The 17,490-nt window shown below is 50.7% G+C and overlaps 1 protein-coding gene and 1 non-coding gene across 3 annotated transcripts in view; one reads left to right on the forward strand and one right to left on the reverse strand.

Moving 5' to 3' along the window:
• UBASH3A (ubiquitin associated and SH3 domain containing A) overlaps window positions 1–17,490 on the reverse strand; it is a 39,712-nt gene that overhangs the window by 11,763 nt on the left and 10,459 nt on the right. For both annotated transcript variants that reach the window (XM_030835480.2, XM_060297533.1), the window contains exons 5-8: window positions 15,803–15,972; window positions 14,663–14,871; window positions 8,115–8,238; window positions 2,570–2,669 (exon numbers count right to left, since the gene is read on the reverse strand). In XM_030835480.2, the coding sequence (XP_030691340.1) occupies window positions 2,570–2,669; window positions 8,115–8,238; window positions 14,663–14,871; window positions 15,803–15,972 (603 nt within the window). The remainder of the gene's footprint in view (window positions 1–2,569; window positions 2,670–8,114; window positions 8,239–14,662; window positions 14,872–15,802; window positions 15,973–17,490) is intronic.
• On the forward strand, window positions 9,255–9,382 carry LOC115841595 (small nucleolar RNA SNORA61). Its single transcript, XR_004034897.1, has one exon. It is a non-coding gene; the product is annotated as a small nucleolar RNA SNORA61 (small nucleolar RNA).

The following is a 17,490-nucleotide window of genomic DNA, read 5'->3' on the forward strand; positions in this document are numbered from 1 at the left end:
TGTCCTCTCAACCCCCCCCCCCCGAAGAGTCATTCATACAATTTTCCTGATTAAGAGCCGAGACTGATTTAGCTTAACTCGATAAGAATCTCAAATTGGTATTAATTAATTAGATGAAACTCAACCCATCCCCATAGCTTGAAGATGTCCCATTGCCTACGGGACAGAATACAGATGGCGGGAGAGGGTCCTGCATTGTGTATTATTAGTCAGCTGCTTGAGGTAGGACTGGACATCAGGGGGCTCCACTGGGACTCCGCCCCCCACCACCCATTCAGAGGCTCAGAGCACCTTGGTTCACTTTGAGTTTGACCTTGGGCTCGAAGATTGGATGATCTGGTGCAAATCCTGGCACCACCAGTTACTAGCTGTGTGTGTAGAGGCAACTGACTAATCTCCCTTATCAATAAAAATCGGGAAACAACAGAGTTGTCTGAACGAATCAGCAAGATAATGCTTGGAGCCTGGAGCCTGGCTCAGAGGTAGTGGCCAATAGGGTCAGGTCTGATCTCATCCTCAGATTATCCAATTATCCCTGCGGATAAATGGATAATCACGCCACACCACACCAAGCCCTCTCATCCTCCCAAGCGGCCCCCAAACCTCCTGGCTACAACAGATTCTAGCAGCCAACCTGCCTCTCCTGAGACCTGCCATACATCATACGGCTGGCCTGTCACTTGCTCCTGAACACGCCACCCCAGCCTCCCAGCAGTTCACCGAGGGGAGGCAGGTGGAGGCTATCTGCATGCCTTGTGTTTTTAGGTTCCCTGCAAGATTTTTCTGGAAGCTGCCTCCCTGGAATTTCCACTGGCAGAGACTTTGTTTGAACCGTAAGCTTTACAGACCTTTATTAAATGCCAGTGTTAGGTGTGCCTGCAGGGAAAGCTGGTATTTGTTTTTCATTCAAAGCGAAGGTCCGTCACTTCTGTCATATTCTCAAGGGCATCTGTCATCCCCAAATGTGAAACTACTCCATTGAGGTCTTTTGCCCTCACTGATGCTTTATCTGTGATCACTTTGGGAGGCAGAGGGCAGAGCTCAGAAGAAGCCGAGGACCTGGGGGGTGGTTGGGTTCTGACGGGAGTACAGTCTGAGCGAATAGGGGTGCCCTGGGCCAGTGCCGCTGGGAAGTCAGGGGCCATAGAGAGTGTGGGTCCTTCGTCCAGAAGTGAGCAGAAACCAGGAGGGACGCCGGAATGCAAGGGGAGGCCAGCAGTGTCCCCAAATACCCGCCATTGTAATTGATCAAACACTGCAACTTGCAGAATTCAGACCAAGTAGACAGTCACAACGCACTTTACCAGGGCTTCCTTACCTGGTAGAACACCCATCAGCAGCTTCCTCTAAGCTGGGAATTTCCAGTGCCTTTAAAATATTTTCCCTTATAGGTGACTTGATCTTTTGCATAGATGACCAAATCTTTTCCCTCTTTTTATGAAGTCTAGTCACTTTTTTTTTCAGTCACTCTTTTTTGACATTGGTTGTTTGGTCTGGTTCTCACACCACCACCACCATCATATACCTACTGACGTGTGTGCCATTTCAGTCTGTAGTTTTAGTAATTGTTTTATTGCAAGAAGTGTCTTATAACTCCTTGTTTGAATGCCAATGCATCTTCAGGGCCACCTGTTTCTTTCTTGAGCCTTTGTGCCTCTACTTGGTCTTGTTTTGTAGAGACAAGCATTGCATTAGTTCTATGGGTTCTTGGCGATAGGTGTAGTCATGACGTCATTTGCTCAGGAATTTTCTTCTGCATTCAGGTCATCTGCCAATGCTTCCCCTAGTCACCTCCCCCTTTCTTGGCCTGTTGGGCTCCTGGAGGGATCCCCAAGGGCTCAGCAAGTCCAGCCACTGTGAATGGATTTTATCACTGGGTTCATTTAATACTTTCATTTATATAATTATCCATGGCTCAGAAATAGTGGCACTCTGGGCTTTCCATTAGGGGATGTGTGTGACACAATTGTGGATCAGTACAGAGACTGTGGGTATTTTGTGTTTACAAGCCCTGTTCTCAGTTCTTGGCATCCAGAGGGGTGAAGTTGGGGTAAGCACCCAATACAGTAAAAAATATGCCCTTCAGTTGAGTATAGCAAGGCCAGACATTGTAGGGAAGCGACCACCGCAGGGAAGAGGACCTCAGAAAGATGCGGCTGTGAGACTGCAAGCTGGGGTATGTGCCAGCAGCTGAGGGTCCGTGACTGCGGTCAGAGTGACTGGCTTTCAAGGCAGTGCCTTACCCACTAACTAAATGCCACGTGTGTGCTGCCAGGATACACAGGGCTGTCCACGTGTCACTCCAGCAGACTTGCTTACTATTGAAAACCATTCCTCCATCTTCCCCAAGCGTTTGAGGTAAGATACTTACGGATGCATACACGCTCACATGCACACATGTAATGCCTGTGGAGAGAGATGGAGCGTGTGTCTATCCCACATGAACAGTCTATGCACGGTCATTCTGAAGAATGGTGCCCCAGGGGCTCTGGCTAAGAAGTCTGAGACGTGATCTCATCTGTTAGCTCTGTCTAATTCCTGCCTCTGGATTCTCCAGGACGGCACCTACCGTCGGGAGTGGAACACTGCTGCAGCCAGGACTTCCCGAAGATCTGGTCCACTCTCTCCCCATGGCGCACCACCAGGACGCTTTTCCTCAGTATGGTGGCCTGGAATGGTGGAAAGAAAGGCACGTGAGAGTGAACACCCACCTTATGAGACTTGTTCCAGCAGCTTCTCCCCCTCATCCAGTGGTGGCCTGGACACCACGTCTCTTCCTTCCTCGCTCAGTAGCTACAGCCCGTTTTACCAGGATCATTATGATGAGAAGGGACTAGAATTGCAGGTGATCTCTCATTTCTTGCAACTTTTAATTTTCTGGGCACTACAGCACACATAGGAAATGAAAAGAAAGTGGAACAAATGACCCACATCATGACACATCAACTGTCTACTTTCTGTCTCTTCCAAGTTCTTACCCTTTGTCTTGGTCCCTTCAGGCTGCTGTAATAAAATACCTGGGTGGCTTAAAGACAACAGAAATTTGTGTCTCATGGTTCTGGAGGCTGGAAGTCTCAGGCTGCCAGAGATCAGGCACCAGCACAGTTAGGTGAGGGCCCTCTTTTGGGCTAACATCTCACTGTGTCCTCACACGGTGGAGGGTAAGGGAGCTCTCTGGGGTCTTTTCCATAAGGTCACTAACCCCTTTCATGAGAGCTCCACCCACATGACCTAAGCCCCACCTCCAAACACCATCACATTGATCAACAAGATTTCAACATAGGAATTTGGTGGGGGACACAAATATTCACCCCTCCATAGTGACTTCTTAGGAAATGATCTGAATCTATCTAAATATAATAATGTATACATTTATTACTTTATAATATGATATGTAATTGTAATTCAATTATATAATATAATTATAATCTTTATAATATACTATATTATAATATATCTATCATAATGTACTATATTATAATATACTATCTATTATAATATTATAGATTACATAATATCTATTATATATAATAGATATATGTATATACTATTAGATATGTACAAATCTTCCTCAACATAGGATGGGGTTACATCCCAATAAACCCATATAAATTGAAAATATCTTAAGTAAAAAATGCATTTAATATCATTTGATATCTGCCCAACATCAGAGAGAGGATTGGACCACATGTCACTAGTCTGGGAAAATTCAAAATTCAAGTATTCAAAATTCTACTGAATGCATATTGTTTTTGCATCATCTTAAAGTCAAACAACGGTAAGTCAAACCATTGTAAGTTGGGGACCATCTGTGTGTGTATATCTATATCTATCTATAAAATCTATCTATTATCTGTTTATCAATCATCTATCTATCTACCTATCTATCTATGTATCTATCTACCTATCTATCTCTCTATCTATCTATCTCTCTATCTAATCTATCTATCATTTAGCCATCCATCCATCCATCCTAGTCTCCTCTGTTGTTGGCACTCGTTTTCTTCCGAGGGGGCCTCTGGGACCACCCCAGTGTTGGTGTGTTAAATGTGGTTCTCTGCTTAAATGTGGTTCACCCTGTTCTCCAGGGCGTGTGTTCAGCTCTGGGCACCCAGGGGAGAAGCCCTGCATCTACCCCTTCCTTCTCCTTTCTTGCCGGTCCTTCTTTCCCATAGCTGGCGTTTTTCTGTTTGGCTGAGGGCTAGGGAAAAACAGCACTTTATTTTACTTCATTTATTTTGGGGAGAGAAAGGCATCGACAGGAGGTTAGCAGGGTCCAGCTGTGGAAACAGCAGAGCTCTCTGGAGCTCTCCCCCTTTGCTTTGGGCAGGGGCTCAGACGGCCTTTGGGCCTCAAAACTGCAGGGCTCATGTCCACCTTTGCTCTTGGGGAGGTCAGTGCTTCGGTGAATTAACCCAAGGGCTGCATTCCAGGCTGTGGCGTGGGGGGTCTTTGAGGAGGGGGCCCCTATATGCGGGGTGGCTGGGGGTTTCCTCAGGGGAGCTGGGGCTGAACCTTCTCCTCGCTGTGCTATGTCGGAGGGAGAGGTTGACCTCGAGAGGAAGCCTGAGCACATTTTCTGCAAAAAAGTCGGAGAGAATGAGGGAGAGCTGAGATGGCCAGAAAGGTGAGAGCGACCTGCAGAGGCTGAGGGTGGAGCCGACGTGGAGCTGCCAGGACAGCTGTGTGGGGCACAGGCCTCCCCCGGGAGCCCCAGAGGTGACAGAGAACCTCTCGAGGGAGGCGCTGAGGCTGGGCCGGGACCCTGAAGGAGCTCGCCTCCCAGCCTCGGGGGCAGGGGTGATGCTGCCCAGTGCCAGGCCCAGACCATTCAGGGGACTCGACTCTGGAGCAGGATGGGAAATTCCACATCAGCACAGGCTCGCTGCCTCTGGGGACTCGCGCCGTCAGGGTCCGGGGACACGCGTGCCAGATGCTGGGACACAAGTTGTCGTCCACAGGTGCCCCACTTAGGGGGCCTCGGATCTCACTGGGGCCTCTGGACCAACATGGAAAGATGAGTCACAGATGGCAGAGGACGAGGGGCAGAGCTGACAGTGCCTGCCACAGGAGGTGGGCTGGGGGGACTCCAGGGAAGACATGGGACTTGGTCATGCCTGGAGCCATGGTCACCAGGGATGGTCAGAAGGGGGAGGGCGTCTGGACAGGAGACAGCTCCAGCCAGAGGTCTGCTTTGCCCTGACCACTCCTTTTCGTCAGGTGGACCCTTTCTCTCCCTCCCCATCTTTGGCCTCACATCCCTCTGAAGGTGGGCTTCGGGGTGCAAATGAGAGAAGCTGATAGTTTTGTATCTGCTATTTTTTTTTCTTTTGGCTGCTCTGCGCAGCATGTGGGATCTTAGTTCCCCGACCGGGGATCGAACTCTCGCCCCCTGCATCGGAAGTGCAGAGTCTTAACCACTGGACCAGCGGGGAAGTCCCTCTATCTTTGCTATTGAGTGAGGTGAGGAAGAGGTGACGAGATGTGGCCCTCCTCAGTGTGAACTCCATCACCAGACCCAGAATCACACTCTGGTTTCCCCCAAATACTGGAGAGGAAAATGTAGGTATTTTTAACAGGTAAACACCCTGAGAGACGCGGCGTTCATTTGAAACTAGCCAGTGCTACTGACCACGCCCTTGGGATTGATTCTGCCGACAGGGGTGGGGCCTCGAGGGTCTGCACCTCTGGCTGCCCCCCCAGCACGTCTTCAAGTTCATCAAGAAGGACGAAGGGGCCCCAGCAGAGTCCCCGCATGTTGGAAAGTGGTTGGGAATTGCTGAGAAGGGCAGACACCAGAAAGTAGGGTCTCGGGCAAACTGCACCTGCCTCACAAGCGCTCTTGGGTCCGACACCATGGGCAGCCCCAGCCAGACCCTCCCAACCCCTCATGGGGCCCACCCACCCCTGGGGGGGTGCAGAATCCCCAGCTGCTTGACATACAGTGCTCTTCTCAGTGGACCTGACTACGTTCTGACGGGCGCGTGAAATGCGGTGTTTGTGAGCCGATGGGACGGTCAAGGTCTCCATATGTAGTTTCTCGGGGCCTTGGGGCGGAGTCTTCAAAATGGGCACAAGGTCAAGGTGAAGTGAATACTGTGGTGGAGGGCGCCGATGTTTGGTCCAGGATGCAAACACCGACCTCTGACAGCTGCAAGGGGAAGGTCGTCTTGCCGTCTTACATTTTTTAAAAATTATTTATTTGGTTGCACTGGGTCTTAGTTGCAGTATGTGGGCTTCTTAGTTGCGGCACGTGGGCTCCTTAGTTGTGGCGTGCATGTGGGAACCCGAGCCCCCTGCCTTTGGAGCACGGAGTCCCAGCCACTGTGCCACCAGGGAAGTCCCGTTGCTGTCTTACATTTTGAAGTATGGCTGTGGGACTGCCTGCACGGACACCAGGACCCCCTTTCTATTTCACTCCCCCTGCCGAGGACGGATCTTCCCAGCAGGTCACAGGACACACATGTGCTCCCAACCTGGATCTGCTCCCTGATGGTCTCAAAGCACATCACTGCCTTGGGCTGAGGTTTTGGACTGGGGACATTTTCTTCCCTGGAAGAGCACGGACGAGTTGAACTTTGAAATGCAGAGCTTTGCATCAGGAATATTATGATAAAGTGAAAGGTCTGTGGGGAATGGAATGGAGTAAGCCCTGGGCCCACACAACAGCAGGGCTGCATCAGATCTTTTTTTTTTTTTTTTTTTTTTTGCGGTGCGCGGGCCTCTCACTTTTGTGGCCTCCGGAGCCACAGGCTCCGGACGCGCAGGCTCAGCGGCCATGGCTCACGGGCCCAGCCGCTCCGCGGTATGTGGGATCTTCCCGGACCGGGGCACGAACCCGTGTCCCCTGCATCGGCAGGCGGACTCTCAACCACTGCGCCACCAGGGAAGCCCACATCAGATCTTTTGACAGAAGGCGCCGGATGCCTTTCCTGGGACTGCTGTAACAAAGCACCAACTGCGGGGGCTGAAAACAAAGGAAGCTTATTCTCTTCCAGTTCTGAAGACCGGAAGTCCAAAATCAAGGCGTCGCAGGGCCAGGCCCCCTCAGAGGCTCTAGGGGAGGGTCCCGGTGGCCCCTGCATCCTTGACGTGTGGCCGTGTGGCTGCAGTCTCTGCCCCGAGGTCACGTGGCTTCTCCCTGTGTGCCTGTCTCCTCGTCTATGAGCATCACATCCCCTGTTTCCTGTGATTAGGTTTAGGGCCTGCAAGATAATCTCCCCATCAAGATCCTTATCTCAGTCCCACATGCAAAGACCATTTTCCTCATAATAGGTGGCAGGAATTGGGACCTTACCTCTTTGGAGACGTTTTTCAGCCCACTACTCGACCATAGCAAAACGATGGCCAGTTTTCCTTTCTCACTACCTGGATGGAGTGACCTCAGGCCAGGGGAGGGTTCAGTTATCAGGGACGGTGTCAGGTTCTCGTTCATTTAAAGCACCAGTGTTCAGACAGAGGCCGAGCTCGAGCTCGGGGCTGACCATTGCAAGCCAGCTCCTCCCCTCCTTCAATCTGAAAGGGGGGCTCAGCCTCAGGGAGCCCACGGCCCCAGTCCAGGCCGGCCCCCCTCATTCCCAGAGAGTCTGGGCCGGGGGCCCCATTTTCATCGGTCTGGGGCTGGCAGGTCTCTGGCTCCCAGTCTGCAGCTTCTCCACCCAGGCCGTTCACCCCCTGAAGGCCCAGCTAAAGAGGTCACCCATTGTCCTCCCAGGGTCCCCTGCCCTGCGCTCAGCTCTTGTCTGAACTGGAGGCAAGCTCTGGGGGCCGGTGGGCTCTTGGGGAAGGAGGCAGCTGGCCGATGGCAGAGTTAGGGTGAGAGTGTGGCCCCCCAGGAGGGCTGGGTCTCTGCCCCTTTCCTGCCCCGTGACCTAGTGCCATGATGACAGTGGTCAGGCTCACAGCGTGTGAGTGTGTGCAGGGGTCACCCTCTGCCCGGGGTGGACGGAGCAGGGGGACCTGGTAGCAGAGAGATGGGGCCCTTGCTGGCCCACCTGGGTCTGAGCTCAGGGCAGCAGTGTCTGAGTGAAAGCTGCCCCTGAGAAGTTGAGTCTACCCCGAGTCGACACAGAGTCGGGCTGTGAGCGGCTCATTTGACCTCAGGGCCCCGTCACCTGTAGGGACTGCAGGCTGCTGCTCTGGGACACAGGCAGAGGCTGAGGCTCCCCGTTCCGTCTGCTGCTGGCTTCACCGTCCTTCCTGGAGCTCTGGTCTGGGGCTACACCGAAGGTGTACGTCCTGTGGGAGAGGAAAGAGATCAGTGTCATGACGACCCCGGGAAGCATCCGGTCGTCACGTGATGGAGACCACGCATGCGACGCGACAGGTGGGTGGGGTCGTCGTGGGGATGAAACGAAACAATGGTTCAAAACGGCTCAGTGCCCAGCACATAGCAGCTCCTGAGCCAGTGGTGGTGGTTCACATTCTCCGTCACCACCTGTTACAGACTGAACTGTGTGCCCTCAGGTGTATAGTCCTGACCCCCAGGACCTCCGAATGGGACCCTATTTGGAGGTCGGACCTTTAAAGAGCTGATGAAGGTAAAATGAGGTCACTAGGGTGGGTGCTAATTCAATCTGACTGGGTCCTTTTGAGAAGAGGAGATCAGGACACAGGGACGACAATGTGGGGACACTGGGAGGAGACGGCCATCTACACACCCGGGAGAGAGGCCTCGGGAGGGACCAGCTTCAGCTTGGGCTTCCAGCCTCCAGGGCTGCAAGAGAAGGGACACCTGCTGTTTAAGTCACCATGTCTGTGATATCTTGTTATGAGGCCCGAGCAAACCAGTGCATCATCCTCTAAGAATCGCCTTCTAAAATAACCAAAGGTGTGAAGATGCTCGTGGTTGGGAACAGGGATAAGGGAGCAGAACAGACACATTAAACACCATGGCAACACACAGGAAAGGCACAGATGCATTAGCGGGCGGGCGGGTGACCACAGTGCCCGAGCAGTTGCAGGTGGAGAAGAAACTGCTGCTCGTCTAGGGGATCAAGAAAGGTGCCCCGGGTGGGCAGCTGTTTGGGAGCTCTGAGGATCACTGAGGGCAAAGGTCATGGCACACCAGAGCTGTGAGAACTCCGGAAGGCGAGTGGCTGCTGGTGCCGAGGTGAGGAACAGGGGAGGGGCCAGGCGCCGACCGTCATGGATGCAAATCCTCCAAGAGCAAGAAATGGCCAGGTTCCCGGGGAGATTCCCTTTAGAAAGCGAAAGGCCATCTTTGTAACCTCTAGTTAAAAACAATTTACAAGCACCTCTGGTTCCCTTTCCCATGGGATCTGAACACCTGTCCTGGTGGTCGTAAAAGGACGACTAGTTAGACTGAAGCTGTCCTCAGGAGCTGTCTGCTTTAGAGCATGTGGGCTAGTTTCAAACAAGGCTGAGTGAAAAAGATACGTACAATCAGAGGAGAGAAATGGACAGTAGCTAGAGAGGGAAATGGGAAAAAAAGAGCTTGTGCTTGATTTTGTTTTTAAGATGACAGCATGTTTGCTTGCTGGTGGGAGCCATTGGGGAGGGCCTTGGGATGACAGGTGATGCTGGCGTGATGCCATTGGAGGGCAAGGGATGCCCAGGAGGGATGGGATGCAACGCGCCGTGAACAGGTGGCCTTGGCTAGGAGTTTGGGCCCAGCATCACTGTGTGCTATGGGGAGAAGGGCACGTGGGCCCAGAGGCTGCAGGTGACCAGAGCGGGTAGACACCCTTCTGATGTTCACCTGTCCCGGTGGATAGGAATGAGGAATGCAGTAGGTGGCCTCTGGGTTCAATGAAAAAATCGGACACAAATCAACGGGTGGGCAGAGTGTCCAAGGATGCCTGGGCCTCCAGTTTACGGGGGAAGAGAAGGAGGCAGACAGTCCGCTCACGTGAGTGACTGGTAAGGGAACGTCATCTTTATTACTATTCTCTGGAAAGCATGTTCTCATCTTGCTCTTTAAATTGTAGTATTCTTTATGATTTTTAACATACAGAAGGCTTACATTTTAAGCATTTAATAATCAGTATTAAAGACACATCTGTTAAGTCTCACCCTAAGATCCATTCCACTGCTTCTCTGCTTTCAAAGCTCTCCCCAGTCCAGAAATCAGAAATACAGTCGTTTAAACTGCCTTCTATTTTAAAATGAGTTTCTTTTTCTGTTTAATTCTTGACTCAGAATTAAACTGATATCAGTGTGTGCTGTGAGGTCATACAGAACACCTCTTATTTTACACCCATTTATTTTCCTATTTCTGATGTATTTATCAGATAGGAACCTGCTAATATACCAGGTCTCCTGCTCTGTTAGCTAGTCTGTTCCATGGATGTATTTTTTCTCTTTCCCTCAAGTCAGTACCATATTATAGATTTATAACATGCTTTTAATATCTGGTAGGGTAAATATCTCCTCTCATCCCTTTTATTTTTCAAAGTGTTCTCAGCTCTTCTCTCCTAGTTATTCTCCCAGATAAATTTTTCAAGCACTCAGTGAAGTTCCAACAGACGATCCCATTGGGATTTTCCCTGGAATTTCATTAAACCTGGAAATGGCTCTGGGAGGATTCATTTTGCTCCATCATGAACGTGGTGTGTTTCTACTTATTCGGCCCATTTGTAAATGTTTGCCTTTCTCTCCCACAGTGGCCCAAGTCCCCCAGTTCTCGTAAAGCTGATGGCTCCCAGGCCTCCATCCTGAGACCCTAACCGGGTCCTGAGCTGGGAGTGGCATCATTTCTCCTGCATCTCAGGGGCCCACAGGCTCAGGCCACCTGCTTTTCACCATCAAAACCGTACGCCCGGGACCCTCAGTGCCCACGCGGTGTTTCGATGTAGTGAACTCACTTCTGAAACTGTCTGCCAGTCGTACCTTCTCTTCCCATCTTGTTGCCTGTCCTGTCTTGAGCGGTAAATCCTACTGGCGGTGAGACAGGCTGGGACCTGGGACCTTTTGCTGGGACCTGGGACCCTTTGCTGCAGGCCTTGCACCTGGACACACCTCTCCTCCAGCAACAGAATACAAAGAAACTGTACAGGACTAAAAATAACTGAGTGCATACCCAGTTGGGTCAAATTCTGGACCCAAAAGATACAAAGAGACCAAAAAACCCAACTGCCACTTTTGAAGAGCCTGGAGCAGAAACAGGGTGTCGGGAGCAAAAGCAGGGCACTGCGCGTGCCCCCCGCGCACACCACCACCTAAGGGGTGGGCAGACCACCTAAGTCGCCCCTCCAGCCTGACCCCTGGACACACCCTACCCTCACCCCATATAAGGAACTAGCTCGCCCCCCCTCGGGGAGCAGGCAAGCAAGGGAACCTGTTGTTGGTTCTCACTCCCCCCTGTGGCAGCAGTGGTCCCAACAAAGCCGTGCCTGAATTTCTTGTCTGGCCTCTGATCAATTTCCATTGATTAAGGAAGCTAAGAACCCTGGTCCGTAACAGCAGGATCCAGGTCAAATAGATTTACAGGCTCATATTCTCACAGCGTCAGATGTCAGCACATTGGACATCTTTAACTGGTCGTAAATAGACAAGAAGGTGATCCCCTTATTCAGACCATTGACATTTCCCTCTTCTAGTGAGCACGCTCTCAGTATTTGCAGAGTCTCCTGTTGACACAGGAAAGGCTGGTGGGTTTCCCCTTCCTGAGGGCGAGGTGTGGCCCTCCCGCACCCTGCTCCCGGCCCTCGGGGCAGAGAGTGAAGCCTCCTTATCTATAAATAACATCTGTGAAGCTTACAGCTGGAGAGAAAAACTGAATTTTTTTTTTTTGCTACTCTTTCAAATGAAATACAACCTTGATTACGACGGGGATGTTGGTGATGAGAAGAGAAAGGAAAGAACGTAGCGTTTTAATACTTCTGTTTTTTTCTGAAACGTCGGAGACCCACTTACTGCTTAACTTACACCATAGAAATAGATGTATTTGAATTCTCCCTGGCTTTTAAAAGGCACAGCTGCCGTCTGTGGGGTTGTGTGGACTGTGTCTGCTAGGGATGCCGTAGCGAGGTACCATGGACAGGGCCGCTAAAGTAACAGATACTTATTCTCATACAGTCTGGGGGCTGAGTCCAAGATCGAGGTATGGGCGGGGTTAGTTCCTCCAGAGGCCTCTCTCCTTGGTGTGTACACGGCCGTCTCCTCCCTGTGTCCTCACATGATCATCCTTCTGTGTGTGTCTGCATCCGGATCTCCTCTTCTTATAAGGACACCAGGCAAATTGGATTAGGGCCCTGTGACCTCATCTTACCTTAGTCACCTCTTTAAAGACCCATCTCTAAATACAATCACATTGTGAGGTGCTGGGGCTTCAGACGTCAACGTACGGATTTGGGGGACACAATGCGGATGACAATCTCTATTATGTCTGAGCTACTTACCTGGAGCTTGCTCTGTGGCTTTGGAAAGTTGCTGAGCATGTATTGCTCCAGGGTTGGTTCTCTCATCTTGGCTCAAAGAGGACAAAGTGTCCTCTAAGCTGTAACGTTCATGGCTCCTTGTTCGAGATTATGCTACATACATTCTTGTCCGTGGAGGGTTGAAAACTGCTGTGATGCATGACTATGTTCCATCAGTATCACAGTGGTCACCTCTGATCTTTTTCTTCAAAGTAACAGGCAAATCTTGTGGGGTCATTTTGTTGCTGAGTAAATCCAGAGACCCTGAACCATTGGCACAAAGGCTGAATTGTCGCACTGGTGGTGGGTCACTGATGTAAGGCCAATAATTTTTCCTGCTTGGGTTGCACGTCCCAGGTGTGAATTCTGTGCTGACACTGTCAGAGATATTTATCCACTGTCTATAAACAACAGTTTGTCTGCCCACAGCTAAAGTAGCCTTGGACAGTATCATTGGACGGCATTTCTGCTCAACCAATTAGTAAGGTGTCCAGACATTCTAGGGCCATTTTCTGAATTTGAAAGTTTGAAGTTTAGTAAAGTACACTTTGGGCCATTTTAAAAGACTTAGCCAGGACAGCTGAGTCCGACAACAGTGCTGGCTCTCTGTCCTTCTGACCCATAATCACATGTCACAGTTTGTCTTACTTCTTCCCCAGCACAGCTGGGGTGCTTCCAAAACACGGCCAATCAGACACCCCACAGCCCAGCCCAGTACTTAGTTTTCTCTTCTTTTGCTATAATTCTTGTTAATACTTATCAATTCCTAGGGGAAACTTGTTTCTAGAAGGAATAGTCCCAGAAATGTTCAGCTTAAAAGCTGGAACCGTTACTTTGGTGACAGGTGACTCATACTAGATTAACTGTGAAGTGAAAGACGCGATAGCCACAAGCTCATTTTCTCCAGAATCTTAGCTGCATAGTTCTAGAAACATCCAGTTTGCCGACTGCCTGGCGACAGTGATGCTCTCTCGTCCTGAGCAAGGATTGGAGGACTTGCTAGAGGACAGGGACCAGACGGGAGCCCACACCACCTGGACCTCAGATGGTCAGTTGGGGTGGAACTGGCATCTTCTCCCTTGTTACTCCTTAAATGGTTCATTGGACCGGGTGATGGTCTGAGCTGGTTCTAAAAGGAACCAAGTGCTTCCCTGATTGCGTGATGTCATCTGGCCCCTCCACCTCCCTGGGCCCAAGTGTTCTCAGCTCTCAGGGATGACGATGGACCTGATTATCTCTGCAGTCCCTCGTGACACCAATGTCCTGTGATTTTGTTGTGGCCACTGGACACATGGCCATGTCCACACCTGCAAAACTGTGCTTCTCCGGGACGACTGGTCTACCCACACCCGGGATGGCTGTGATCTTTTCATGGAAGCCATATCCCTTTCCACGCTGGGTGTGGGAGAGCTCGGAGCCTGGGGCCCACAGCGTGCATGGTGTGCACAGAGCTTGGCCCTGGGTTTGTCTGACTTCTCTCCCTTTATTCTCCCTTTGACCCAGTTTCCTTATATTCTTTTCTTTAAACTTAAAATTGATTAATTTAGATATTGAATAAGTAATGCATTTCTATGGTTCACAAAGTTAAAAATTATGCAGTGGTAGAGGGTGAAACGTCTCCCTCCCATTCCTATTCCATTCTCCCAACTCCCACCCTCAATCCTGCAGGTAGCCACTGTTAGACGTTTATAGACATCTTCCCTTCCAGGGAACTATTACATATGAACGTGCATATAAATACATATTGTGCAGATAGAAGTACAGATGGTAATGTTTTAATGCATCTGTTCGCCACAGTTAGTACTATCCTATACACATTGTTCTGCAACTTCTCTTGGATTTTTTTATATCAGTACATAAAATACTTCCCTGTGATCATTTTTAAAAACCTCCAGTGTTCTATTGTATGGATGTATCATAATTTATTTCACTGGCTTACCTTTAATTGAATTATCTCTTCTACGGAGCTTGTATGCTTCTATAATTTGTTATGCTCATAATAAGGAAGTGGTATTTTGTAGTCCTTTTGGGATTATGATCTCAGAAAAGTTTTGTAGAGTAATTGATGTTTTCTGAATGTTTTCAGTGGAAAACCACAAATCAACCAAGATATTTACCGTATACCTTCAGGGATAATGTTGCCAGCACGGAGAAGGCAATTTTTACCAACAATGGAACTGTCTAGAAGCATACAAGCACCGTGGCCACTGTTTCCAAAAAGACGCTCTCAGACACTAAGTCTGAGAGAGGCGTCTGGGCTGCGGGGGCAGAGCGGCGCTCACCTGTGCTTCACCCAGGTGTCACACTCGCTAGCTCGCTCCGTGTAGTTCTCGGGCAGGAAGCCCCGGCAGCCGGTCTGCTGCGAGATCCCAAACACCCAGCCCTCGCTGGCTTCCTCCTGCTGCGTGGGATCCACGAAGATGTAGTCACCGGGGCTGAGGGTCAGCTCATCCATGTTCTGCGGCTTGTACTGGAACAGGACCCTCAGGGTCTAGAATGGAGGAAAGTGTCTTCACGTCTCAAGCAAGGATGGGTTCTGTGTCTCCAAGACACATCCAAGCCTCTGTCTGATGACAGTAGACTATGACAAAAGGAAGTATACACTTGTTCAGATACATTCAGAAATGCATTTTGATATCTATCTATCGTCTGTCTCTCTAGTTATTATCTATCTATCATCTATCTATTATCTCTCTATCTATCATCTATCTATACATATCAATCATCTATCTATCATCTATTTACCTATCTGTATCTATCAATCACCTATCTAGCTAATCTATTATCTATCTACCTCTTATCTACCTATCAATTTATCTATCTACCTATCTATCATCTATCTAGCTATCTCTATCATCTATCTACCTATTTTATCAGTCTACTATCTACCTACCTATTTATCTCTGTTTACTTATTTCTTATATGAAAATCTCAAAGCATAACCAGATGTTCACATCTGGCCCCCTTGGAATGAGGTTATTTACAGCTTCTCCCACACCACAGAACACGGTGGATTCATTCATACTTGTTCCATGGGTCTGAAAGGAGCGTAACAAGCTTTCTATCTAAAGCAACCAATCCCGTGGGGAGGGAGTCTTGAACCGAGGCTTCACTCAAATCATTATCTAAACAAATTAGCAAGCAGCACAATGTATTCATAAATCTTTGCAACCGTCCATTTTTAATACCAGAAATGTTTCCACTTTTTCCCCAAATTTCTGTGTCTGCGACTCATATATACAAAAGAATGTTAATTCCCAAACGCAGGCCACAGAATGATTTTAGACAAGGGATAGAAGTTCGTCCTTCTGCTGAAATACCTCCATCCGAGGGCTCCTGCGGGTCAGGGCTCCGTCAGGAGGGCAGCGTTCACCTATTCCCATGGCGGGGTCCAGTCCAGCCATCCGCCTGCATTCGCTCACCTGGTAGTGTACAAAGCGCATGTCCCGGGAGTAGAGTGCGGCCGTCCACTGGCAGCCGTGGCCGGGGTGGACGGCTCTGGCCAGCTGCTCCAGCGTCCTCTGGTGGTGGGGATAGAACTTGTGGGCCAGGGTGAGATGCAGCTGCTTGGTGCAGGGCTTCACGGTGCAGTCTGTGAAATCACGCAAACGAGGCACCTTGACCCGGACGTCCGCAATGCACGCCCGGGGTCTCCGCATCCGGGGCGGCCACGAGCCCGGGCTGGAGGTGCAAACGCCTTTACACACGCACCTCCTGCCTCTGCCCACTCCCCTCCCCACACCAGCGCTCCCCAGCCAGGGCAAGGAGTTGGCCCAGACGGGCCACCACACAGAGGTCACCTCGTTAAGGAGGTGGCCGGGTACTCGCAGATTCTACGAAGAAGCAGGAAAGCAGAGGGTATAGAGACACAGGTTTTGGGGGCGGCTGTTTATGGCCCATCAATTTGCAAGCTAATTGCCGCGACAACTGATTCAAATCTCCTTCATCCCCCGGGGTGTGCATGTGACACAGTGGCCTGAACGGGTGGGCTCACGCTCCAGTCAACTGCGGAGTCTCTGGAAGAAAATGCCCTAAGCAATGCGATTCCATCAGGCATCGCAGTGCCTTTAATATTCTGCTGACTTTGGTGAAGCAGGAAGCCCTTGGAGCGGCCAAGGCCCTGGTCTTTTTTTTTTTTTTTTTTTTACGCGGGCCTCTCACTGTTGTGGCCTCTCCCGTTGCAGAGCACAGGCTCCAGACGCGCAGGCTCAGCGGCCATGGCTCACGGGCCCAGCCGCTCCGCGGCATGTGGGATCTTCCCGGACCGGGGCACGAACCCGCATCCCCTGCATCGGCAGGCGGACTCTCAACCCCTGCGCCACCAGGCCCTGGTCTTTTGGAGTGACCTCTGCCCTCATGGCCCCAGTCCTCCTGGCCCCCATCCCAGGGCCCTCAGGTTAGTGGGCAGCAGCGTCCCCGAAGCAGCCAGGATCCGGTTTCAGCCAGGTCACAAAGCAGCTTTGTTCCGGGGAGGCGGTGACTAGTGGAACTGCACAGACTCTGGAATCGGATAGACCTGACTTTAGACCCAGCTGCCCCGTTTGGCAACTGACTTTGGGGACCATCCTGGTCTGACTCAGCTTCAGTTTCGACAGCAACAACTTGAGGATTGGACGGGCTGTCCTGGGAAACCGACCTCTTAACCGTAAGGTCCCCGGGAAACTTTCAGTAAATCTTAGTTACCTGCTACCTTTCTCACAGGCAACACTTAGCAACACACAGGATCCGTCTTCCCCCTGAAAAACGTCAAGGGTGATGCACCCACTTCCTGGAGCCCAGACTTGGCAAAACCCCATTGATGTCTCTCGTCCTCTATCTGAGCCTTTGGTAGCAAAAGAGAAACCGGCGAGGTCTCCAGGCCCTGAGCTGTGGGGGAGAGGAGCTCGAAGCAAGAGAGCATGTGGGTGGCGGGGAAATTCCTTTTCTCGGGTGTTCCAGACGAGGTGGGGGGGACGGCCCTGCCGTGGATGAGTCAGCGTGGCCTGGGAAAGGCCCGCTGAGGTCATCGTCAGAGAGATCACTGAGTCACCTGATCTGAATGGGCGCTTGTCTATTTCTCTGTGTGGCCCATGCCCCTGGGGACCGTGAGCTGGCCAGGATCACGCTCGCT

This window comes from Globicephala melas, chromosome 4, assembly GCF_963455315.2.
Source record: "Globicephala melas chromosome 4, mGloMel1.2, whole genome shotgun sequence".
In the NCBI taxonomy this organism is placed as follows: Eukaryota; Metazoa; Chordata; class Mammalia; order Artiodactyla; family Delphinidae; genus Globicephala; species Globicephala melas.